This window comes from Phyllostomus discolor, chromosome X (assembly GCF_004126475.2).
Source record: "Phyllostomus discolor isolate MPI-MPIP mPhyDis1 chromosome X, mPhyDis1.pri.v3, whole genome shotgun sequence".
Lineage (NCBI taxonomy): Eukaryota > Metazoa > Chordata > Mammalia > Chiroptera > Phyllostomidae > Phyllostomus > Phyllostomus discolor.
Window position 1 is genome coordinate 41693251 of NC_050198.1, and position 26599 is coordinate 41719849.

At 39.2% G+C, this 26599-nt stretch overlaps 2 protein-coding genes across 6 annotated transcripts in view; both read right to left on the bottom strand.

Annotated features, from left to right (window-relative positions):
• The window catches only part of MTM1 (myotubularin 1), a 154295-nt gene that overhangs the window by 73556 nt on the left and 54140 nt on the right, over positions 1–26599 (bottom strand). For 4 of the 5 annotated variants that reach the window (XM_028522491.2, XM_036016732.1, XM_036016730.1 and 1 more), the window contains exons 3-5: positions 21925–21997; positions 20103–20197; positions 642–752 (exon numbers count right to left, since the gene is read on the bottom strand). In XM_028522491.2, coding sequence (XP_028378292.1) covers positions 642–752; positions 20103–20197; positions 21925–21997 — 279 coding nt within the window. The remainder of the gene's footprint in view (positions 1–641; positions 753–20102; positions 20198–21924; positions 21998–26599) is intronic. The other variant, XM_036016731.1, reaches the window with a different exon arrangement.
• Positions 13271–13725, bottom strand: LOC114504678 (small nuclear ribonucleoprotein E-like). The gene has a single exon (XM_036016733.1). It carries the CDS (start codon positions 13719–13721, stop codon positions 13443–13445), a length of 279 nt encoding a protein of 92 aa, XP_035872626.1. The 5' UTR covers positions 13722–13725; the 3' UTR covers positions 13271–13442.

Genomic DNA, 26599 nt, shown 5'->3' on the forward strand with positions numbered 1-26599 from the left:
AGCTAAGTTACCTATCTCTTTTTATCTTTAGATTTCCCAACTATAAAATGGGGATGCCACTGTCCATCTCAGAGGTTTGCCCTGAGTACTGAATGCAAATCACCAGACATGTGGTTGGACTGACATGGATGCTCAATAGATGACTACCATTATAACTGATTACATTTTATTATTATTAAAGCTCGGCCAACTACCACGCCAAAACAAAATGTTAAGCCATCACCTCTGAAAACTATCCATGAAAAAAGCTAGAAAGGTTGTTGTTAGACGTAAGAACATATCCTGTTAACAGAGGGCACAATCTCCTGTACATCTTCTTCCCTTCACAGTGTGGAGGAATCTAGTTGGTGACCCATCACATGAAGGGACACTAGAGGCAGACTTGGACAAAAACTAAATGTGGAGTTTTACTTACAAAGTTTTCTTCTGGTGCAATCAAGCTATCAAAATAACCCGTTCAAGTCCTCACACTTGGTGACAACAGTGGGTCTCTTTTATAGGGTCATTTCCCTAGTTTGGAAAGCTTGATCATGAGGGAAGAACAGGGGTCTTTGATTTTTTTTAACCCACTCAACTTTTACCTATCATTCAACACCAAAGTGCCTTTTTTTTTTCACGTAAGAAAGTACTGAATCTCTTACTTTACAAGTAATATCTAGACCATAGGAATTCTCTCCTCTACTTGTTGCGCCTCCCATTTTTTCAATTCTTGAGATCACTCCCAGAGGAACATCAAGTATTGGAGCAGAATCCTGTAATAGACAAAAATACAAAAGTCAGTATTTCTGTCAGTATAATTAAAACATTGAAAACAAGTTTAAAACAACCATATGCTTTCAGGGTGTATTTACCTTTGCCCTTTTACCACTTTTTACAATAAAAAATATGATATAATGTAGATCACACATGAAAGACCAAGCATTAAAAGAATCACTTATGCAGCCAAAATGCATCCCCAAACATGTGACATTCTGTACTGCCTACACAATGAAGACTAAATTCCTAAGTACACAATTCAAGGGCCCATAATGTTGCTTCCAGCCTGTCTCTACAGGCTTCTATCCCATGGCATTCTGTGCTCCAACTAAGTGAATGTCTTTACTGTTCTTCAAATATTTCAGCTACAATCAGGCCTCTGCTTTGTGCATGGTGTTCCCTTTGCCTAGGCTGACCTATCTTTCCCTACTATCGATATTCTTCCTGTGGCTTAAATCTTGTTTCAGCATGCATCACCTCTCACAAAGCCTTGCTTTCAAATTAGATCATATAGTATTGATCACTTCCTCCTCTGACATTCTAAAACACTTGATTCAGACTGCTGTTACACCGCTTACTTCACTCTATCTTGTTACCATGAATTTCCATGTCTGTATTCCCCCACTAGAACCAAGCACCTGGAAGTTGTGTCTATCTTAGGCATGAGTGCATTTCACAAAGCAAAAGGACCTGAATATATAGCAATGCTTCTCCATCATTTCTTATCCAATGCTGACTGCAAAGGATCCATCCGTAAGATTGCTGTCATGATGAAATCACATCAGTGAAGTCATTCTGCAGTCCTTGCAACAAGATAACAGCAGCTGCCATGTACAGAATTCCTTATCTGTGCCAGGTACTGCAACAGGGGTTTGGCATGCATCATATCATTTTATTCTCACAGCCATTCTAGATGTAGGCAAAGTACTCCCATTTCTAGATGCAGCAACCAAGGCTTTAAAAACCTTTAGTAACTGGCTTAGTAAATATGAGGAAGGGTTGAGATTCAAGATGAGGTCTGGGAACATACATCAAAAGAGCCATAAAAATGTTCCTACACTTTTGACTCTGTAACTGCACTCCTAAGAACTTATATTACAGCTATTGCACATCGGAAGAAAAGGCTGTATGTGTGAAGATGCTCAAGGGAGCCAGAAATGAATATCAGGGTATAGAAAATTAGAGTTAGTCAACTCGATGGAATTAGTATGCAGCTACTAAAATAATTATGGAATATGGAAATATAAATTTAAATGGAAGGAAGACACATACAAAATATACTGTGACTACAACAATGTAAAATGTATATTCATATGGACAAAGATAGGAAAGGCTATACAATATTTTAAATCAACTATTTTCTTTAACGTTGTTAGATGACTTTGATAATAAAGGAAAAATTTTAAAGGTGCTTATTAAACTTTTGTTCTTTTTTTAAAGATTTTATTTATTTATTTCTAGAGAGGGGAAGGGAGGGAGAAAGAGAGAGAGAGAACATCAATGTGTGGTTGCCTCTCATGTGGCCCCCACTGGGGACCTGGCCCGCAACCTAGGCATGTGCCCTGACTGGGAATCGAACCTGTGATGCTTTGGTTCACAGCCCGCACTCAATCTGCTGAGCTACACCAGCCAGGGCTAAACTTTTGTTCTTTAAAATATGTCCTTTTGGGGGATACAAATAAAATTGTTTTTTTCTTTTACTTTAAATCCTTCTCCTTAAAATACAATATTTAAAAAATTCAGTGTTTCCTCATAAAATGTAATAGAGTTCATGGACATCCCAGAAATTCAGAAAGTATAAGACTGGGGGCATCCATGCCATGGAATGCCACTCAGCTACAAAGATGAAGGAACTATGGATACATGCAATCACCTGGAAAAATCTTAAGGGCATCATGCTGACTGGATAAAGCCAATCTCAAAAGGTCATGTGCTATATAATTCCATTTATAGCATTCTTGAAATGACAAAACTGTAGACATGGAGAAGAGAGAAGTGGTTACCAGGAGTTGAAGAGAAGGAGTGTGTGGCTATGAAGGGACAGGATGAGGGGGCTGGTTTGTATTGACAGAACAGTTGCATATCTTGACTATTGGTGGTAGTTATATGAATTTATACATGGGATTAAATGTGATAGAATTGTATGCAAAAACAAAAAATGAGAGCATGAAAAAAACTGATGTAACTGTATTGTACCACTCAACTTCCTGGTTTTGATAAGGCAGTATAGTCAGGCATACACAGGACCTCTCTGTACTATATGTCAAAGTTCTTGAAAGTCCATAATTATGTTAAAATAAAAAGTTTAAACAGCATAAGAGTATGGTTATTATGATGCAGAGGAAAGAGTACAAGTTCTTAAGCTGGACAAAAATGGTTGAAATCTGAGTTTTGGCATTTATTAGCTGAATGTTTTTAGCAAGTTAGTGTATCTCTTGGCCACATTTACCTATAAAGTAAGGATAATTAAAGATAATGGACTTATATTACTTGGTGTGGTGCCTGTCACATGGTAGCTAGAAAACAATGGAAGTTATTATTATAGCAAAGGATTCCTTAGTATTTCGAACACATAGCTGTGCTATGCAACAATAGTGGCTCACTATGCTCTGGCATGCAGTTATAGGTCTTTCTGTTTGTACCTATAAGGGGGCATTTTTTTTAGCTGTTCATGGGATAAGACACCTTACTACATGACTGAAATCCAAATCCCTAGAGAGAAAAGACACTAGTCAGTAACTGTGCACATAATACACAGCTGTATATTATAATTTATTTACTTACAATAAAATCTAGTTATTAAAAACATACGATCTAGTTCTTAAAAACATAACTATCAAGCAGTATGTTATTATGCTTAGATTATATTGAGATTTATGAGTATCTGTTCAACTATATTTCTAAACGCCAAGCTTATACCTAAAAATGCATAGAGTAGACACTAAATAAAAGTCTGATACTATAACAACATGGAAGCAAGAATACAAACAAAGCAGAAGAATTACAAGTTAGATGAGACCTTGCTGCTCTTTGTCCCTGTATAAAGGGAATTCTATAACTCTGATTGCCCTGACCCAACAGAAAACAGAAAATGGCACACTGAGAAGAACCAGCCAGCTCCTGATGAAGGGCACCCACAGTCTAATGAGGCTACATGCCACATTCTCCCTGAATGACAGGTTCAAAGTCAGATAACCCAGCAGGCCAAACTGGAAGATCCAGGAATAGGAAAATTAGCTTCCCTCTCTAGAAAAACTAAGTTGTCACTATCTAAACATCATTAAATACTTAAGACTTCTCAAAGGTCCATTCTAAATCAAAACTCCGTGCCTATGGCCTCTGAGTATCTAAAATAGTTGAGCAGTAAATATATCAATCTATAAAGATGAATTCATTTACTATCTCCCTTTTGAGTGTATACTGAGTAACAGAAACTGTACTGCCCCCTAGGGACCACAGAAATTAAATAAGATACAGACACTGCTCTCAGAGAGCTCAAGGCCTAGTCTGGGAGATAAGATACATGTACACAAATAGCCACAGTGCTAGGGTACGAGTGCCAAAAGCCATTTAAAAAAGGTCCAGGCAAAGTGGAACAAGAAGTCATAGAAGAGCAAAATGATTTCCTATCAACGGGGTCACGTGAAGATTCTGTAGTGATGGTGACGTTAAAGATGACCCTTAAAAAATACAATAATAGCAGTTAGGGATTAGCCTTCCATAAACAGGTAACAGTAGCATCAGCTACACGTGTGGAAAAACATCAGGGATTTTACATTTTTTTAAAAGTGGCCCAGGTTTAAGATAAGGTGGCAGGAGAATTTCCAGAGAAGTACCCCAGGGCTTGGATCAGGGTGACTGTGTTTCATGGAATACATTTTTAAGAAGAGGAATTCAATGAGAGAATGATGGTTTATGAAGATTCATTTAGAAGCTCTGAGTCCTCTCCATGAATGGGTGTAGAGGGCTAAAATTCTGTGTCTCTGTACCTCTGAGTGTCTAAATAGGTGCAGAGGGCTACATGTATTCCTTGGAATCCTGGAGGCTAATGTTTTAGTGCAAGTGAGAGGCTTTGAGGTTCTAAAAGTGGAGAATGACTAGGGTGGAAAGCAAAAGAAGGATATGAGCCACTGGGGAAGAATCAAAATGACTCAGAATTAGACTCAACTATCTGGGAAAATGGTGGTCCCACCAAGAGATGTGAAGAACATAAGAGGAGGTTTTGGAGGAAGATTAACATTGTCAATTTTAGACACACTGGGCTCGAGGTTATGATAAATTATTCAAGAACAGATATCCAAGAGGCAGCTGGAAATACAGAACTGGAAGAGATCCCAAAGGCTCCTCAAACTCAAAATGTCCAGAAATAAACAAGTGATGTTTCTTTCTCCAAACTACATCTTCCTATCTCTATGACTAGCATTCCATCTATCCAGTTACCAAAGCTGGAAACATAGGAGTCATCCTTGTTATCCCCTTTCTCCGTTATCCTTTTTCCCCCTTCTATTATTCTTAATCCAATCTCTTATGTTAACCACTTATATCAATCTCAAATCTGTTAACCTCTATCCACCTCTAACAGCAATTTCACTAGACCACTGGATTAGGCACAGTGGTCTCTTTGTAGCTACTATTATTCCACTTACAATCTGCCCTCCACACAACAGCCTGGGTGATCTTTTACAAAAGTAAATTTGAGGCTATCATTCCTCTATTTAAGCCACTTCTGAAGCTTCTCACTGTTCACCTCTAAACACCTAAGCCTGTAGCAGAGTCTACAAGGCCTAGGGCTTCTGGTCATGCCCACCTTTCCAACTCCCATGTCACTGCTTTCCTGGACCCCAATACAGCCCTATCATTTTTCATGATCCCTTTGGTCTCAGGGCCTCTCACATGCTGTTTTCTCAGCTTATTCTTTCCAACCCAGCCCCTGCCCAGATCGATGTAATTCCTACTCATTCTTCAGACTATAGGGTCAAACATCATTTTTTCAGAATAATTTTGCAGGCTTCTTAAACAGTTGTGCCCCTGTACTACTCCCATGTAACACTTATCAGAGCTTGTGGTTACATACTGGTATGATATCCGATTAACATCTGTCAGTCTCATCAGAACTAAAGCTTTATAAGGAAGAGACTGTGTCTGCTGTATACACAACTACAGCCTAGCACCTGGCACAGGGCTTGACACACAACAGGAGTTGAATAGAAGATGAAAGATCGTTACTGGAGCTATGGAATTGGAAAGCAACTGACAATTAAGAGGGGGTAAGGACAGAACTCTGGGGAAGTAAGAATGTATGAAGGAAAAAAATGAAATGCAATAAAGGCAAGAGAGAGAAAAAAGTAGAAGAGCCAAGAATGCACGGGGAAAACTACAAGGGAAGGAAGGAGTAATCAACAATACCCATAGCAGCACAGAAGTTAAAAAGTTGAGGAATCAACCAAGACCACTGGAACTGAGCAGTAAAAGGGTAGTTTCAATAGAGAACAGAAGCCCACAAGAAGTAAAGGAAGTAATAGATTGAAAGTGGAAGCAGCATGTGCAAACAATTTTTTAAAAGAAGTCTGACAAAGAAGGGGAAGAAGGAGGAGAGTAATATAAGGGTAGAAGGGCTACAAGAAGGTATTTTAAAATAAAGAGACTGGAGCAGGTCTGTAGGGTAGGCATCAGGGGAGGAGCCAATGAAAACCAATAATATATATAAAAAAAAAACAACAACAGAAAAGTAACAGGGCATTAAGGCTCCACAGGAAATAAAAGGAGAAAAGAGAAAAAGGTTCAAATAGACCAAATAAACAAATCAGAAATGAAAGAAGAGAGATAACAACTGATACCAGACAAATACAAAGGATTGTAAGAAATTACTACAAACAACTATATGCCGACAAATTTGAAAACCTGGATGAAATGGACAAATTTCTAGAAAAATACAATCTTCCAAAACTCAATGAAGAAGAAGCAGAAAGCCTGAATAGACCAGTAACAGCTGACGAAATTGAAACGGCCATCGAAAAACTCCCAACACACAAAAGCCACGGACGAGATGGTTTCACAGGAGAATTTTACAAAACATTTAAGGAACAGCTAACCCATATCCTTCTAAAGCTATTCCAAAAACTCCAAGAAGAGGGGAGACTCCCAAACTTTTTATGGAGCTACCATCAACCTAATCCCAAATCCAGATAAAGACACAGCAGAGAAAGAAAACTACAGGCCAACATCGCTGATGAACATAGATGCTAAAATCCTCAACAAAATATTGGCAAACACATCCAGCAATCCAGTAAAATGATCATATACCATGACCAAGTGGGATTCATCCCAGGGATGCAAGGACGGTACATTATTTGCAGAGCAATAAACGTAATATATATCGCATAAACAAAAGGAAAGACAAAAATCACATGATCATAGCAATAGATGTGGAAAAAGCATTTGATAAGGTACAGCACCCATTTATGATAAAAACACTCTACAAAGTGGGAGGGAGCATCCTCAACATGATAAAGGCCATATAGGAGAAACCTACAGCCAACATCATACTCAACAGACACACACTAAAAGCTTTCCCACTAAGATCAGGAACAAGACAAGGATGTCCGCTTTCACCACTTCTATTCAACATAGTATTGGAAGTCCTAGCCACAGCAATCAAATAAGGAAAAGAAACGAAAAGCATCCAAATTGGAAAGGAGGAAGTAAAACCGTCACTGTTTGCAGCTGATATGACAGTGTATGTAGAAAACCCTATAGACTCCACCAAAAAAACTACTCAACCTAATAAGCAAATTTGGCAAAACAGCAGGATTCGAAGTCAATATTCAGGAATTGAAGGCATTTTTGTACACCAACAGTGAAATATCAGAAAGACAAATCAGGAAAAAAAAATCCCATTTGCTATAGCAACAAGAAAAATAAAGTACCTAGGAATAAACCTCACCAAGGAGGTGAAAGACCTGTACTCAGAAAACTTCACAACACTGAAGAAAGAAATTAAGGAAGACACAAATAAATGGAAGCATGTACCGTGTTCATGGATTGGAACAATTAACATCATCAAAGTGTCCTTACTACCCAAAGCAATTTATAGATGCAGCACAATTGCTATTAAAACACCAATGACATATTTCACAGGTATAGAACAAACATTTCAAAAATTTGTATGGAACCATAAACAACCTCAAATTGCCACAGCAATTTTGAGAAAGAACAAAGAAGGAGGGATCACAATACCTGATATGAAATTGTATTACAAGGCCAAGTTAATCAAAACAGTCTGGTACTGGTATAAGAACTGACACATAGTCCAGTGGAACAGAACAGAGAGCCCAGATATGGTCAATTAATATTCAACAAAGGGGAGGAAGCATAAAATGGAGTAAAAATAGCCTCTTCAACAAATGGTGTTGGGAGATCTGGACAGCCTCATGCAAAAAACAAACAAACAAACAAAAACCAAAAAACTCGATCATCATACACAAAAATAACTTACTAACTTACATCATACAGAAAAATAAATTCACGGTGGATAAAAGACTTATATATATGTCATAGCACCATAAAAGTCCTAGAGGAGAACATGGGCAGGAAAATTTCAGACATTCTATGCAGCAACATTTTCACTGATATGTCCCCTAGAGCCAGGGACATAAAAGAACAAATAATCAAATGGGACTTCATCAAAATAAAAGCCTTCTACACAGCTAAAGGAAACAACATTAAAAATGAAAAGAGAACCAACTGTATGGGAAGTTATATTTGCAAATGATACCTCAGACAAGGGTTTGATCTCTAAAATATATAAAGAACTCACACAACTCCACTCCAGGAAGGGAAAAAAAAAAAACAATCAAAAATGGGCAAAGGACCTGAACAGACATTTCTCCAAGGAGGACATACAGACATATAGAGACATATGAAAAGCTGTTCAGCATCACTAGCCATCAAAGAGATGCAAGTTTAACCATAATATGACATACCACTTCACACTGGTCAGAATGGCCATCATTACTAAATCAACAAACAACAAAGGTTGGAGAGGATATGGAGAAAAGGAAACCCTAGTGCACTGTTGGTGGGAATGCAGACTAGTGCAGCCACTGTGGAAAACAGTATGGAATTTCCTCAGAAAACCAAAAATGAAACTGCCTTTTGACCCAGCGATACCACTATTGGGATTGTACCCTAAGAATCCTGAAACCCCAATTCAAAAGAATCTATGCACCTCAAAATTCACAGCAGCACAATTTATAATAGCCCAATGCTGGAAGCAACCTAAGTTCCCATCAGTAAATGAATGGATCAAAAATTATGATACACTTTACACGATGGAGTGCTATGCAACAGAATAAAAAAAAGAAAGAAACAAGTATCTCCTACCCTTTGCAACAGCATGGAAGGAACTGGAGGGTATTATGCTAAATGAAATAAGCCAGTGGGTGAAAGACAAATACCCTGTGATCTCACCTATAAGTGGAACCTAATCAATAAAACAAACAAGCAAGCAAAATACAACCAGAGACACTACAATAAAGAAGAAACTGACAGTAACCAGAGAGGAAGGGGGAGAGGGAAAATGGAGGAAAATAGGGGAAGGGTCATCAAGGAACATGTATAAAGTACACATAGACAAAGCCAAAGGGGGTGGGCTCAAGGGTGAGAGGCAGGCATGTGAGGGGAAGGGGGCATGGTGGGGTGAAAATGGAGACAACTGTACTTGAACAACAACGAAGAAAAGGCTCAAGTAGAGGGATTCACTTTGGACAAGTTGCGTAGTTCCTTCCTCTCAGATGGGAGAACAGGAGGAATGGATGGGTGAAAACAGACATATGCCATCAGGTGCTGAAGGGAATTTATAGTAAGTCCATAAGAATGACTTTTAACTTATGAACATAGGATGTGATGAGATCAACTAAAGAACAGGGAGGGTTTGTCACTGATGCAGCGGGGTATGTAATGAGAATTTGAGATTAAAAGAATTGCCAGAGCAATGATGAGATCCTTTCTGAGTCCTAAAAGCCTGAACTTGTAGTGGAAATAATTAATTAAATGCACTATGTAACTTTCGACAGGAGGGCTCAGTAGCCCCCAGAGACTCACGTTTGGGGATTAGCAAATTCGGATCCCTTAGGACAACGGGACCTAAGGGATTAGCATGAATTGTTTTAAACTAAAAAACAGCATTCATTTTGCCGCAGCAATATAAGATGATTTAAGATTGAAGCTTAAAATACCTATAGTGTGGATCCCATGTTCCTTCCCATTGATGTTCTTACCTACAGATACACTAGGATATTTTAGTATTTCAGTCTTTTAAAAATTATTTCACCTCCTTTACAGAAGAGGTACCAAATCCACTAGACAGAAGAACCAAAAAAAAAAGGAACAATCTTGAAAAGTTCCCAATGTATTTTCCTGAAAAGAAAAATACTACAGGAATCATCTTTGTTCATACTTGTAATAAAGAGGTGGGGCCTTCCCTCTGGGAAAAAATTCAGGTCTGGCCTTGAAATGTCCACAATGGAATGTAAACTTTGCCTCCCTTCTGGGTGGTATCAAGGGCTTACAGCTGAAATTGCAGCCAATTAGAGAGATCATGGAATCTAAGTGCTGCCACACTTGTTAGATGCCCAGCTCTCATGTGGCATCTGTCTAAAGCTCATTTCATAACCAGATATTTGAAAGAGTCTGATGGACATGCAGGCTATCCAGTCATCTAGATTCTCCAAGACATGCCTCTGCACTGGTAAACCATCAAAAAGCAAAGTAAACAGACTTGTTCTTCTGGTGCCTTATAGAAATACCTTTGCTGAATAAAAGTTAATGTGTGGGACTTTTGGCCAAGATGGAGGCATAGGTAGATGCACTGTGCCTCCTCGCACAACCAAATTAGGGACAACAAAAATTTAGAAACAAACAAACAAACAAACAAAACAACCAGAACTGAGAGAAAATTGAACTGTACAGAAGTCCAACAACCGAGTTAGACACATTCATGTCTAACACAAGTCTGGTAGGGGGGGCAGTGTTGGGCGCTGGGCAAAGAGGGGTCGCAGCAAAGTCTTGCGGACCCAGTGCACAAGGCAGTGGCCCAGCACACAAGGCAGAGGCTGATGGAGTGGGCAGACCCAGTGAGGCGCTCAGGGCAGCTGGCTGACCCAGCAGTCCCACATTCGCACACAGACAAACCAGGCAAAGTTGGGGAGCAAGACAGACCACGCAGCCCAGGGCCTCAGCTCAGCAGGAAATAAAGCCTCAAAATACCGATTAAAAACACCTGTGGGGGGTTGAGGTGCCGGGAGAGATTTCCAGCCTCACAGGAGAGTTTGTTGGAGAGACCCACAGGGTCCTACAACATATACAAGCTCACCCACATGGGAATCAGCACCAGAAAGGACCCGTTTGCTTGGGGGAAGTGGTGGAAGGGACTGAAATCAGAGAGCGGAGCGCCATAGTTTCCCCTCGCACCCTGCCCCCACAAACAGCATCACAACCCAGGGACCTGGGCTGACCCACCCTGGTAACAACCTAAGGCTCCACCCCTCATGTGTAATAGGTATGACAAGACCCCCCCCCCCCAAAAAAAAGCCCAAACAGAAGAACAGATCAAAGCCCCAGGGCAAATTCTTTTAAGCGATGAAGAGATAGCCAACCTATCAGATACACAGTTCAAAGCACTGATGATCAGGACACTCACAGAATTGGTTGAATTTGGTCTCAAATCAGATGAAAAAATAAAGGCTATGCTAAGTGAAATAAAGGAAAACACACAGGGAACCAATAATGATGGGAAGAAAACTGGGACTCAAATCAATGGAGTGGACCAGAAGGAAGAAAGAAATAACCAAACAGAAAAGAATGAATTAACAAGAATTCAAAAAATCGAGGAGAGGCTTAGGAACCTCCAGGACATCTTGAAACGTTCCAGCACCCAAAAGGGGTACCAGAAGGGGAAGAGGAAGAGCAACAAGTGGAAAAGTTATTTGAACAAATAATAAAGGAGAACCTCCCCAATCTGGCAAAGGAAATAGACTTCCAGGAAGTCCAGGAAGCTCAGAGAGTCCCAAAGAAGTTGGACCCAAGAAGGAACACACCAAGGCATATCAGAATTACATTACCCAAGATTAAAATTAAGGAGATAATTCCAGAAGCAGCAAGAGATAAGGAGACAGTTACCTACAAAGGAGTTCCCATCAGACTGTCAGCTGATCTCTCAAAAGAAACCTTACAGGCAAGAAGGGGCTGGAAAGAAGTATTCCAAGTCATGAAAGGCAAGGACCTACATCCCAGATTGCTCTATCCAGCAAAGCTTTTATTTAGAATGGAAGGGCAGATAAAGCACTTCTCTGATAAGGTCAAGTTAACGGAGTATATCATCACCAAGCCCTTGTTATATGAAATGTTAAAGGGACTTATCTAAGAAAAAGAACATAAAAAACATGTATGGTAAAATGACAGCAAACTCACAATTATTAACAACCACACCTAAAGCAAAACCAAAAAACAAACTAAACAAACAACTAGAACAGGAGCAGAACCACAGAATGGAGATCACATGGAGGGTTAGCAACAGGGGAGTAGGAGGTGGAGGGGTGGGGGAAGGTACAGAGAATAAGTAGCATAGATGGTAGGTAGAAAACAGACAGTGGGAAGGCTAGAATAGTATGGGAAATGTAGAAGCTAAAGAACTTCTGACACATGGACATGAACTAAAAGGGGGGAATGTGGGTGGGAGGGGGTGTGCAGGGTGGAGGGGAATGAAGCGGGGAAAATGGAACAACTGTAATAGCATAACAAATAAAATTAAATTAAAAAAAACTAAAAAAAAAAAAAAAGAAATGTGTGGCCCTGGCTGACATGGCTTAGTGGACTGAGTGCAGGAATGTGAAGCAAAGGGTCGCCAGTTTGATTCCCAGTCAGTGCACATGCCTGGGTTTCGGGCCTGGTCCCCAGTAGGGGCATGCGATAGGCAACCACACGTTGTTTTGCTTCCTCTCTTTCTCCCTCCCTCCCCCTCTCTCTAAAAATAAATAAATAAAATCCTAAAAAAAAGTTAATGTGTGTTCTGTCTTTATAGAGGGCCTTGAACAGTATTCAAGAATCTTTGGATGATACTCTGCCTGAAGAATTGAATCACTATGTTCCTATCTTTTAGAGAAAACCCTAACCACAAGTTTGTCCTTGAATTTAATCCAGGAAGGCCGTACTGTTTCTGAGTTATCACTGGAAAATAAAAACTGTATATACACCGCTTTTCTCATCTCATCAGCAGTCCTAATTCTAGAACCAAATTATACTGCCAAGGGCTGTAAACTACTTATTTGGAAGGCTTAAAAGCCTCCATTCCTTTAGCTTCCTATACATCCCCTACATTCCATTCCATCTTTAAAAGAGGTATACGGAATGACCAAGAATGAGAATTACTAACTTTCAGATGGAGAGTACCTTTGAAGTGAAGGTGGGATGGGATTTCTTCAGCTGGGTGGTAGATCCACAGGTGGCTATGTTATCCTTTTTTTTTTTTTTTAATAAAAACAATCACATAGCATTTATTGTGGTCTGGCAATAACAAAAGGGTACTCAAAACAATATGAATGAATGTTCAAGGACTATGTGCAACAAAGAACACCTAAAAAACACAAACTGTATTGCTCCTCAACAATTTTTCATTTCATTAGTCATTTCTAGGTGGAGACACTTTGGAGGAGAGTAATATTATCTCCTTTCAGCATGATCCGACCTAGTTGTTTTCTTGACTTTGTTTTAGAATGAATCTCTTCTGCATCATCTAATACAAGGTTCATGTATTCATCAAAACCAATGATACAGCCCTCTATCCGCATATTCACTTGCTCATAAAGCCACACCTGAATCCGAAATCTATTTTGCAAGTATCTGAAGATAAGATTGATGGGCTGCACCATCACCTTCTGCACTTTCTGGCCCTGGCCACGATACACCATGGTAGAAGCTCTGTTATCCTTTATAAACTGTCTTAAATATTTCAAAATAATTTTTCAAAGTGTGTGTGCGTGGTAGGGTGGTGAATGACATTCTAGGTGGAGAAAATGTACTGAAGGAAAGTCCAGAGGGGAGAAAGCATAGGGCTTGATTAGGGAACATGCTTGATTAAGAGTGTGGGGTGGAGTTCAAAGATCTGCTAGAGGTGGAATATAGAGGGTAGAGAGAGGAGTGGGGAATGGAAGGCAATGAAGCTGTATACACATTACATGGTATGACATATCAGATGTGTACTTTAGGAAAGGAAGTCAGGTTACAGCATGGTATGATGAATTACGGTAGTTGAGTTAGACGTGGGTTACAGAAGACTATTTGGCTAAGGAATCTGCAACGAGGGGGGGAAATCATCCAATGAGAGTTTCTGAGGGGAGACAAACGATGGTGGCAGAGTAAGTAGAAGCTACACTAACCTTCTCCCAGGAGTAAGTAGAAGCTACACTAACTAAATTATAGAAAAATCATCCTGAATAACCAAATGAACACTAGCAGGAGAGAAGCTTTATAACCAAGGACAGACAGAGAGTTACTGAGCCAGTGGTATGATAAGATAATGAGAATGTCTTAGGGAGCTAGCAAGAATGGAGTGGGAGAAGTTACTACAATGGCCTGGGATATAGGGGCTGGTGATGAGACCTTGGACAGGGGTGGGGTAAAAGGACTAGAAAGAACTGAGAAAATGTGAAGACTGCAGAAAAAGTTAGAGAGGTGACTCTAAGGGCAACTAGAAGATAAGTAGCCCCATCAAGAGAAACAAGAAGGCCAAAAGAAGGAACTGGGAAGGGAGAAAGCTGAAGAATTTCAGTTTGGCCATGTGCCTGGGCTGCCAGGTGGAAAGTCAAGGGATCTCCAGCAAGTAGTAAGAAATGAGAAATTGGGGACAGAAGATCAGTACTAGAAAACAAATCCAAGAGTGGGGTGAGGGGTGGGGGAGGACTAGGGAATGTACTAGGTAGCAGTGTCTCTTTGCCTGTCAGCTGTTGTCACATGGGATAAGAATGTGTGGGAAAAGGGTTGGTAAATTCAAGGAGCTTTGTTAACATGTGGTGTTAGGTGTATACAGAGAAGTGAATGAAACCAGGGAGTAGATGAAGCCATGGGACAAAGTCTGAATAGGGAGAAGTTGTGCTGAGGACTGGGAGCTGGCAAATCTTCTACCAGAAGGTAGAAAGAAGAGCCAGAGAGACAAATCAGACTGGCATCACCACATAATCTGTTCTACCTAGGCTCCAAGTACCTCCTAATGGCCACCCTCCACAGTCTCAGTTCATTCTTTTTGTTTGTTTGCTATTTAAACCCTGCAACATTTCACACCATGCTTCACTCTCTTACTTCTTGAGATTTTTCTCTTCTACCAGCTCCCACCAAAGCCTTCTCTCAGATTTTCTATTGCTGCTTCTTTCTTTTCTCCAGTGGCTCTTCTCTCCACATCACGGAAAAATGTTCATGTCCCAGAGGGATCTCCACCCAGCCCGTATCTCTTCATGAGTAATCTTGTGAATGTACATTTTTTTTTACCAATACTTATATGCTAACTTTGGAAGCTTTAGAGTCACATTTCCGACTGCTTCCGATCTATTTCCACCTGGTAGTTATACTGCTGTAAATCCACACATTCAGACTTCTTTTCCCCAGGGTTTGTCTCCAACATATTCCTTCTCCTATAATATCTATCTATTTCAGTGACTGGGAGCAGCTGCAATCATTTAAGCCAAAAAAAAAAAAAAAAAAAAAAAGAAGGAAAGAAAGAAAGAAACCCCACAGGAACCATTCTTGACTTGAGTCTTTTCTTCAACTCCCACCTCCAATGGCCACATGAATCCTCCTGAATTCCTGAATCTGTTGTGGCTGTTCCCCACTTTCTATTGCAACTGTGGCTGTATTAGGCACTTACTGCTAACCTGGAAAACTAAACTAATTTCCTGCCTCCGGTCTCTCCCTACCTAATCCATCATACATGCTACAATGTGACTTCTCTTCCTGAAATACACATCTGATATGTCATTCTCCATGTATTGTGTATACAGCCTCATTGCCTCCCATTCCCCACTCATCCCTCTACCCTATGTATTCCAGCTCCAACAGATCACTAAGCCATTTCCACATTATATGGTGTTTTTCTATATTGTTATACATGTGATATGAAAACTCTCTACCTGATAAGCTCCTCCCTCTTTCCCTCCAGTCCAGGAAATTGTTACCATTCTTCAAGACTCAGTTCAAATATTACCTCCTTTATAAAGCATTCTATGACTCATCACATGGTTAATCATCCTCTCCCTGTAACCTCACAGTATTATGCAACTACTGTAGTCTTTGCCACGTTATACCATGCTTACTCATCTCCACATCATTCAACTAGCATGGTGTTAGGTTCACCACAGGGCTCAATGAAAGTTTCTGGAATAAAGATATGAAAACATGAATGAACAAAGGGTCAATTTGTCTTTATTATTCTACATAGTGCCTGAACCCAAAATGTTCCTGGAAGGGAATCTGGAAGCACTCTTCTGAGTATTACATGCCTAAAGTGTCCACTACTAAAGTCACAAGATCAACTTCAAGGCAAATTACTGTGCATCCTTAAGATTAAAAGGTGGTTATGAGTCTTCAAGATGTGGTCAAACCACAGTGACAATGCCTGTTCCCTCCTGAGTTCACTCATCAAATACACTTTTACTGAGCACTTACCATCTACTGGACACTGTGCTAAATAGGCACAGGGGACCAAAATGACTCGCCATTAGTTATGACCACAGGCAAAGCAGCACATAAGACAGAATTCCTTCATTCAGCTCAGCCTGATTGAGCACCTTCATGTGCCATGCTGTGTTCTATGTGTTGAGGGTACACTAGTAAAAGGATAGACAAGCACCCCTGCCCTCAGACAGATAAGGAAAAAAAGCAGTGAAATATATAAAATAGGAGATAGTGGCAAGAGCTTAGGAGAAACAAATAAACATGGAAGGGAGAGAGGAAGAGTTGGGGAAGGATATTACAAGTTTAGATAGGGTGGCCAGGGAAGGTTTTATAACAAGTGTTAACACAGAGATGTGAAAAAAGGGCAGTGGGGACACAAAGAGGGAATATTTTCTTCAAAGGTAGCTGGAGAAGGCTTCATAGAAGACAGGATTTTTGAGGTGGGTTTTGAAGGATGGATAGCGTGCCAACAAGAGTTTTGGAACTGAGAGGTAAGTCAGTCAGCCTTGGTCTAAGGTGGATCACTTTGGAGGCAGCATGTAGGCCATAATGGTGGAGTTAGACCATGAAGGAGGGCCAGGTAGAAGGCTAATGTAACAGTCTAAGGAAACAACCACTGTGCTTAGACAGCTGACACCGAGTCAGACCTCACACTTTACATATCTGAAACAAACCGATGTCCACTTCAAAATGCCAATGAAATGATAGCTCTTTGTCAAACACACATAAATTCACATTTTGCTTCAGAATCTATAATTGATGCACTTATTTAGGACTTGAAGTAGGAAACACTATGGTGACTATGCTTTTAGGCTTCTACATAACCACTTAAATGGCTTTCTTTATATGTTTTCTCCCATTAGCTGCTTGCTTTTACACTTGGACTAAGTGCTGTGGTCAATCAGTCAAAATGTTTATGTAAAACTTAGTGGAAGAAGAAAAAAGTTAGAAGTCAGTGTCAAATGGGCATTTTATTCACCCATTTAGCCCTAATACCCACCTTCTAGGGTGCCATATGGAAACAAAATAAAGCTAAGTGTTAAAGCTAAGTGGTAAGTGTTTTCCCAATTACAAAAGAATTACATGCTCCTTCCAAGTGGAAGGAAAAAAAACAAAGCATGCCTAATTCCATCCACTGTCCAAATACCCCCTTACTTAAAACATTTGAGGTATTTCCTTCTGGACTCTTTCTACAGGTAGTTTTTTGTTTGTTTTACATCAATGAGATCACACATTATACACAATCATGTACAGCACCATGGTTTACATAATTTTCCCAGTAAACCATCAATGACAGCATAAAAAGAAACCAGGCATATATGTGACCATTAGGTCACATTAAAGTCACATTGTGTGACTTTAGGTCAACAAGTCTAAAGTCTCAGAAGTGAAGGCACCATAACACTTGTATTAATTCTAAAATTTTGATGATTTTCCACTACATTAGCACAAAAATATCTCAATCTGTCCCAATTTGACCCTTAGGAGCTATACAGTATGAATCTAATCCCTGCTCTACAGAAAGCACTTGGAATATTCCAAGGTACCTCTGTCATGTCTCCCTTCGTCTTCTTTTCTTCACAGGAAAGATCGACATTTATTTCAATCACTGCTCATACTGCAGGCCCTGCACTAGCATGGTTCCCTTTGTCTGAATTCTCTGTAGTCTGTCAGTTTCCTTCTTAAAATATGGCATCTGGCTTTGAACATGACATTTCAGACAGGCTGCCATCTCATTTTGTTTGGCTGTTATACTCTTCTTAATTCAGCCTACAGGTCTGTTAATTTTTTAATCAATCATGTCCTATTACTGGATCAAATAAACATAGACCCCAACTAAGACAACCCCTTCCATCCTTTAATGATACAACTGTAAATGTCATTTATCCTAAACTTCCTATTACTAGTTTTACTTCAAAATCCTAGCCAATTAAAACTGTTTTCAACTTCGATTCTGTCATCTAGAACAATGGCTAGTTTGGTGCTTTTCACGTATTAGACATACACACTTGTACGTGCTTATTTGCACTGCATTAGAAATAGTGGAGACAAAGGGTCTGTATTACAAGATGTGAACCACCTTTCCTGGTTGGGATCAAACCTTTAATTCACAGTCTGTAACTTCATCTAAGTGCACCACCAAATTTCAGTCCATGTTTTTTTGTCAGGGTCTGTCATATACCTTGATTTAACTAAGACAAGAATAACACTCCCAATGCTTGCTTTCTTTTCTAGGTTAAATGATTAATTCTACAATTGCTGCCAATTATTCCCAAGGGTTGACATCCAGCTCATTGCTCTGTTAATTTCCAGACTCTGCATTTTGGAAGATAAGGAACATTTGTTCAGCTCCAAACTTACTTAGAAGCCGGAGCAGAGTCACATAAATGAAATACCCAATCTCAGGACCCTATGGGTCTATGAGCACTATAGAAGTGGACTCCCACAACTAAGGAAACAAGAGTAATAAACAGCATTCTTCAGACTTTGGACACAATACTGAACATTAAAAAACATCAAGAGGCAAACTAATCTAGATTAGAACTGTCCTGAAGAAACTGCAGGATAAAAGCAATAAAACAAAAGTGAAATATGCCCAACAGTCTTGACGTCTCCTGTATGTAAGTTACTGTTGAGCTCTCTTCTGTATACCCTGGACCTATTTACTACCCCTTGGTCCATCTTATCAAAATAAAGCTGTCCCTTCAGGCTAGCCTGGGCAATGACAACCCACCACATCTACCATAGGTCCTTTCATGACAGCCACAGTGCTACTCACTCCTTCTTTCCCTTCTGGAGAATATTGTCTCCATCTCATTGTTTTACCAATGGAACATTCTTTGAAATGCTGTGGCAAGCATTTCGTGGCTGTGGGATGAAAAGGTAGAGTGACACTAAGCCACATTGTAGTCAGCTTAGTTCTAAACTGCTACCTGGCATTTTGTAATTGAACACTTGGAAAGTTCTAGAGCGGTGAGCCTAAACTAGGGATTCACATCAGCATCCTACTCGGCAATGTTTTAAAAATTACAACTGTGCCTGGACCACAGGGCTGAAAGTTCTGATATAATACATCTAAAGCATGTGGTATTTTTTTAGACAAAGGGGAAGGGAGGGAGGAAGGGAGGGAGAGAAACATCAATGTGTGGTTGCCTCTCATGTACCCTCTACTGGGGACCTGGCCCACAACCCAGGCAGGTGCCCTGACTGGGAATTGAACTGGCGACCCTTTGGTTTTCAGGTTGGCGCTCAATCCACAGAACCACACCAGCCAGGGCAGGCATCTGGTATTTTTGAGTTCCACAGGTGGTTTTCCTCTGTGCTTCTGCTAAAGAACCACTGTTCTACACCTAATTTCTCCAAACTAGCAGATGGGTACAATTACCAACCCCCCTCCCCACTATTATGAGAGACAAAACTTCTTATTTTTTGATACACTCTATTCATATATATATACAGGTGTTAGTATTAAATAAGCTCTGCATAAGCCAAAAATTAAGAATTGAGAAGCAAATATATCCCCCATGTTAATCTGATCCACAGTCAATCTTGCAAGGTAGAAGAGAAACAGTTTAGCATTATCTTTAACAGTTAGGGTCATCTTTATGGTCTTAGATTCTACTTACCATTTCCAAACTTCTTAAATAAAGACGATAATTTGTGATGTAAACTCTTCCCTTAATGGGGCCATTGAAAGGACATATGTAAATAACTTCTTTGTCTATTAAGATAAAAAAAGTACCCTAAAATAATGGAAATATATACCAAGATACAAAACAAATGGTACTAATTTAATATCAACTCTGGCTAAGAATAACTACAATAAAAAATCACTGAAAAGATTGAAAGCAAGCACTGGCAATGTTTCTACATTACAATGCTAGGTCCAGTGGGGCCTGTGAGAACTAGTGGGGCCACATGTCACCTCCAGGCACTAGTGGTGTTCCCTGAGCTTGCCCATGATGCTGTCACTACCTGTGGCAAGCTGATAACAGCTGGAGAGCAAAAGTGAATGGGGGTATTGCTGCTGCTACCTTCAGCAGGTTATAAAGGTAACTACTGAGCTACTTAAACCAGAGAACTGCAATTCCCATAGAACAGTCTCATGGACTAACCACCAGATAGGATTTGAGATTTACCAGCCTCTAATCACATGAAAATTGTGATGTTCTTAATAAATGAATACCAGGAGTAGAGATGCTTCTATAGTCTACTTTTTTCTCTTTTAATAGTCCAGATGAGAGTTTAGCTAGATTTCAAATATTGAAGTAATATACAACAGATGGCCAAAAGACTAGTATATCTTTGGTAGAATCAAACATAAGGAGAAACTAAATTAGGAGAGTTAAGTTATTATAAAAAAAGTAAAGGTCCTTCTTTTTTCTTCTATGGATGCCCTTGAATGTGTTGATGACTTGTAATTTTAAAAAACAAGTTTGAAATCCCTTTCTTCTCATGTGCTAAATGAAAAATACCCAGTAAGGCTACCTCATGCTAATTCAGTTACTACTGATTTAATTCAGTTAAGGTTCTGGCACTGATACAGAGCACCAAAATATCATATATGAAGATCACCAAAAGTAACCTATCCTCTTTTCTCTTATCCAAAAATTGAAATGGTTTCAAGACTAGAATCATGCTTGCAAATCTGTGGATATGAAAGTTTCTCCTGGTTCATAGCTAACTAATTCACAAAGGGACCACATCTATGACCTTAATCTAATCAGCACCATGCCTTATCCATTTAAGCTAAACAACCAAGATCTTGGTCAATAAACCAAAAGGTTTCCTGAAAGAATGGTAACTTTAGTATCACCACCAACTATATGGGAATCTGAGAGGGCATCAACCCTTAGGTAAAATGTGAAAGCCCACATAATTGGCTTTTGGCTTAGAAGCTGTCAGATGCTTCTTTATTCTTAAACCAGAATAATCTGATCCTTCCAAAGTAGATACTTACCTCTTAATATAAATTTATAATAAAAAAGTAAGTCAGCAATCAAATTGTTACATAAATACTACTAATATCAGTTATCTGGTAAATGAAACATATAAACCATTAAGGTCTATATTTCAAAGACAATACTGAGACTTAAAGCATATATCATTGACTATAAAACCTTAATATCATTTTGTTCTTATAACCTCAAACCATGAGAGCTTATCGCTACAACAAGTAACTTTCAAGAGACAGTCCACATTTTTTCTAAAAGAATTCTGTCTTTGGTACACAGAAAAACATATAATTATGCTGGAGAGCATGAAGTTCTTGAACAAACTCTTTGATCAAGAAAGTAATGCACAGAGTTCGCTCTATATTAACACTTTTAAACAAAGCTAGCCTATTTGTCTAAATTTGACTTCTACAAATCATGAGGAATAGAAGCCACCTGACCCCACTGGGCTCCCAATCAATTTATACAAATACTAACTTCATAGGATCCTTACCAGTAATGCGAGTTTCTCCTGGAAGTCGAGGAACAGCCTCACCAAGATCACGATTAACTCCATCTCTGGAAGCCTGGAAACGAAAGAGTGGCATCAGAAGTAATGACATTACATTTGCCCACATTTTAAGCAACCTGGAACATAACAGACCAGAAACATACTTTTCAAATGAGAAATATTTACCATTATAGAACATCGGCACAGAAAGTTCAAACTAAAAAATACAGCTTACCCTCAAAATTAATTAGCTCTCATCATTGTTAGTCTGCAAATAATATCAACACATTTATTTTGATAAAAAGTAAACCTTATTAAGTGCTTATTATGTACAAAGTCCTGGGGGGTTTTAAATACACTTTATTGATTATGCCATTGCAGTTGTTCCATTTTTCCCCTCTGCTCCCCTCCACCCAGTGCCACTATTCCCTCCAGCAACCCCCCCTTAGCTCATATCCAGGGGTCATGCATATAAGTTCTTCGGTTTTTCCATTTCCTAAACTGCTCTTAACATCCCCCTATTTATATTACAACTACATATTTGTACTTCTTAATCCCTGCACCTTTCCCTCATTCTCTCCCTTCCCGCTCCCAGATGATAAACCTCCACATAATCTACATATGTATGATTCTGGTTCTGTTCTGCTTATTTGCTTAGTTGGCTTTTGACATTAAATTGTTCGTAATTTTGAATTTATTGTCATCTTAACCTTCGTAATTTTTTATTGTTCAACTACAGCTCTCTCCATTTTCTACCCACTCCACTCCTCCCTCACCCATCCCCACCTCCAACCCTTGAACCTTCTCCCCTTAACCTGTCCACATGCCCTTTCTACTTTTTCCTTGACAACCATTCTCACTTTCATCCCCATTATCCTTCCCACCTCCACTCTGATTATTGTCAGTTTGTTCTTAATTTCAATGTATCTGGTTATATTTTGTTTGCTTGTTTTTTTGATTAGGTTCCACTTATAGGTGAAATCATATGGTATTTGTCTTTTACCCCTTGGATTACCTCACTTTTAGCGTAATGCTCTCCAGTTCCATCCATGCTGTTGCAAAGGGTAGGAGTTCATTCTTTCTTTCTGCTGTATACCATTCAATTAGGTAAATGCGCCACAGTTTTTTGATCCACTTATTTACTGATGGGCTCTTAGGTTGCTTCCAGCTCTTGGCTACTGTAAATTCTGCTGCTATCAACATTGGGTTGCATAGGTCCTTTCAGATTGATGTTTCAGGATTCTTAGGGTATAATCCCTGCAGTGGTATTGCTGGGTCAAAAGGCAGTTTCATTTTTGGTTTTCTGAGGAAATTCCATACTGTTTTCCACAGTGGCTGCACTAGTCTGCATTCCCACCAACAGTGCACTAGGGTTTCCTTTTCTCTATATCCTCTCCAACATTTGTTGTTTGTTGATTTAGTAATGATGGCCATTCTGACCAGTGTGAAGTGGTATCATATTATGATTAAACTTGCATCTCTTTGATGGCTAGTGATGCTGAACAGCTTTTCATATGTCTCTGGGCCCTCTGTATGTCCTCCTTGGAGAAGTGTCTGTTCAGGTCCTTTGTCCATTTTTTAACTCACTCTCTCTCTCTCTCTCTCTCTCTCTCTCTTTCTTTCTTTTTGTCTTCCTGGAGTAGAGTTGTGTGAGTTCTTTATATATTTTAGAGATCAAACCCTTGTCTGAGGTATCATTTGCAAATATAACTTCCCATACAGTTGGTTCTCTTTTCATTTTTAATGTTGTTTCTTTTAGCTGTGTAGAAGCCTTTTATTTTGATGAAGTCCCATTTGATTATTTGTTCTTTTATGTTCCTGGCTCTAGGGGACATATCAGTGAAAATGTTGCTGCATAGAATGTCTGAGATTTTCCTGCCCATGTTCTCCTCTAGGACTTTTATGGTGCTATGACATATATATAAGTCTTTTATCCACCTCGAATTGATTTTTGTGTATGATGTAAGTTAGTAAGTTATTTTTGTGTATGATGTAAGTTAGTAAGTTATTTTTGTGTATGATGATCGAGTTTTTTGGTTTTTGTTTGTTTGTTTGTTTTTTGCATGAGGCTGTCCAGATCTCCCAACACCATTTGTTGAAGAGGCTATTTTTACTCCATTTTATGCTTCCTCCCCTTTGTTGAATATTAATTGACCATATCTGGGCTCTCTGTTCTGTTCCACTGGACTATGTGTCAGTTCTTATACCAGTACCAGACTGTTTTGATTAACTTGGCCTTGTAATACAATTTCATATCAGGTATTGTGATCCCTCCTTCTTTGTTCTTTCTCAAAATTGCTGTGGCAATTTGAGGTTGTTTATGGTTCCATACAAATTTTTGAAATGTTTGTTCTATACCTGTGAAATATGTCATTGGTGTTTTAATAGCAATTGTGCTGCATCTATAAATTGCTTTGGGTAGTAAGGACACTTTGATGATGTTAATTGTTCCAATCCATGAACACGGTACATGCTTCCATTTATTTGTGTCTTCCTTAATTTCTTTCTTCAGTGTTGTGAAGTTTTCTGAGTACAGGTCTTTCACCTCCTTGGTGAGGTTTATTCCTAGGTACTTTATTTTTCTTGTTGCTATAGCAAATGGGATTTTTTTTTCCTGATTTGTCTTTCTGATATTTCACTGTTGGTGTACAAAAATGCCTTCAATTCCTGAATATTGACTTCGAATCCTGCTGTTTTGCCAAATTTGCTTATTAGGTTGAGTAGTTTTTTTGGTGGAGTCTATAGGGTTTTCTACATACACTGTCATATCAGCTGCAAACAGTGACGGTTTTACTTCCTCCTTTCCAATTTGGATGCTTTTCGTTTCTTTTCCTTATTTGATTGCTGTGGCTAGGACTTCCAATACTATGTTGAATAGAAGTGGTGAAAGCGGACATCCTTGTCTTGTTCCTGATCTTAGTGGGAAAGCTTTTAGTGTGTGTCTGTTGAGTATGATGTTGGCTGTAGGTTTCTCCTATATGGCCTTTATCATGTTGAGGATGCTCCCTCCCACTTTGTAGAGTGTTTTTATCATAAATGGGTGCTGTACCTTATCAAATGCTTTTTCCACATCTATTGCTATGATCATGTGATTTTTGTCTTTCCTTTTGTTTATGCGATATATATTACGTTTATTGCTCTGCAAATAATGTACCGTCCTTGCATCCCTGGGATGAATCCCACTTGGTCATGGTATATGATCATTTTACTGGATTGCTGGATGTGTTTGCCAATATTTTGTTGAGGATTTTAGCATCTATGTTCATCAGCGATGTTGGCCTGTAGTTTTCTTTCTCTGCTGTGTCTTTATCTGGATTTGGGATTAGGTTGATGGTAGCTCCATAAAAAGTTTGGGAGTCTCCCCTCTTCTTGGAGTTTTTGGAATAGCTTTAGAAGGATATGGGTTAGCTGTTCCTTAAATGTTTTGTAAAATTCTCCTGTGAAACCATCTGGCCCAGGTGTCTTGTGTGTAGGGAGTTTCTTTCTTTTTTTTTTTAAGATTCTATTTATTTATTTATTTTAGAGAGGGAAGGGAGCGAGATAGAGAGAGAGAGAGAGAGAGAGAGAGAGACATCAATGTGTGGTTGCTGGGGGTTATGGCCTGCAACCCCGGCATGTACCCTGGCTGGGAATCGAACCTGCAACACTTTGGTTCGCAGCCCATGCTCAATCCACTGAGCTACGCCAGCCAGGACTGGGAGTTTCTGATTACTGCTTTGAACTCATCAGCTGTTACTGGTCTATTCAGGCTTTCTGCTTCTTCTTCATTGAGTTTTGGAAGATTGTATTTTTCTAGAAATTTGTCCATTTTACCTAGTTTTTCAAATTTCTTGGCATATAGTTCTTTATACTAATTTCTTACAATCCTTTGTATACTGTGGTACCATTTGTAATCTCTCCTCTTTCATTTCTGGTGTCATTTATTTGGATCCTCTCTCTTTTTGTCTTGGTGGGTCAACTTAAAGGCTCGTCAATTTTGTTTATCTTTTCAAAGGACCAGGTTCTGGATTTATTGATCCTCAGAATTGTACTTTTAGTCTCTGTGTCATTTAATTCTTCCCTGATCCTGGTTATTTCCTTCCTTCTACTTGCTTTGAGCTTTGTAGGTTGTTCCTCCAGTTCTTGTAGATGTAGGGTTAGGTTGTTTATTTGAAATGCTTCTATCCTTTCTAGGTAGGCCTGCATCCCTATTATCTTCCCTCTCAGGACAGCCTTAGCTGTGTTCCATAACTTCTTGACCATTTTGAGTTCATTTTCATTTTTTCTAGAAATTTTTTATCTCTTCCCAGATGTCATTCTTAACGCATTTATTGTTTAATAGCATGGTATTCAATCTCCACAAACGTGAGTGTTTTTGAGCTTTTCCCTTGAGGGTGGATTCTTGTTTCAGGACCTTGTAGTCCAAGAACATGCTTGATATGATCTCAATTTTCTTAAATTTGTTCAGGCTTGTTTTGTGTGCTATTATGTGGTCTATTTTTGAAAATGTTCCATGTGCATTTGAAAAGAATGTGTGTTTTGCTTCTTTCTGATGAAAAGTTATATATCAGTTAAGCCCATTTGATCTAGGGTATTGTTCAATGCTGCAATATTCTTATTGATATTTTGTTGGAAGATCTATCCATTTTTAACAATGAAGTGTTAAAATCACCTAGAGTAAGTGTGTTGCTCTTCGTAT

What these genes read in the sequence shown, in the direction of transcription:
- LOC114504678 (XM_036016733.1), bottom strand. Translation starts at nt 13,721, where the DNA reads ATGGTGTATCGTGGCCAGGGCCAGAAAGTGCAGAAGGTGATGGTGCAG.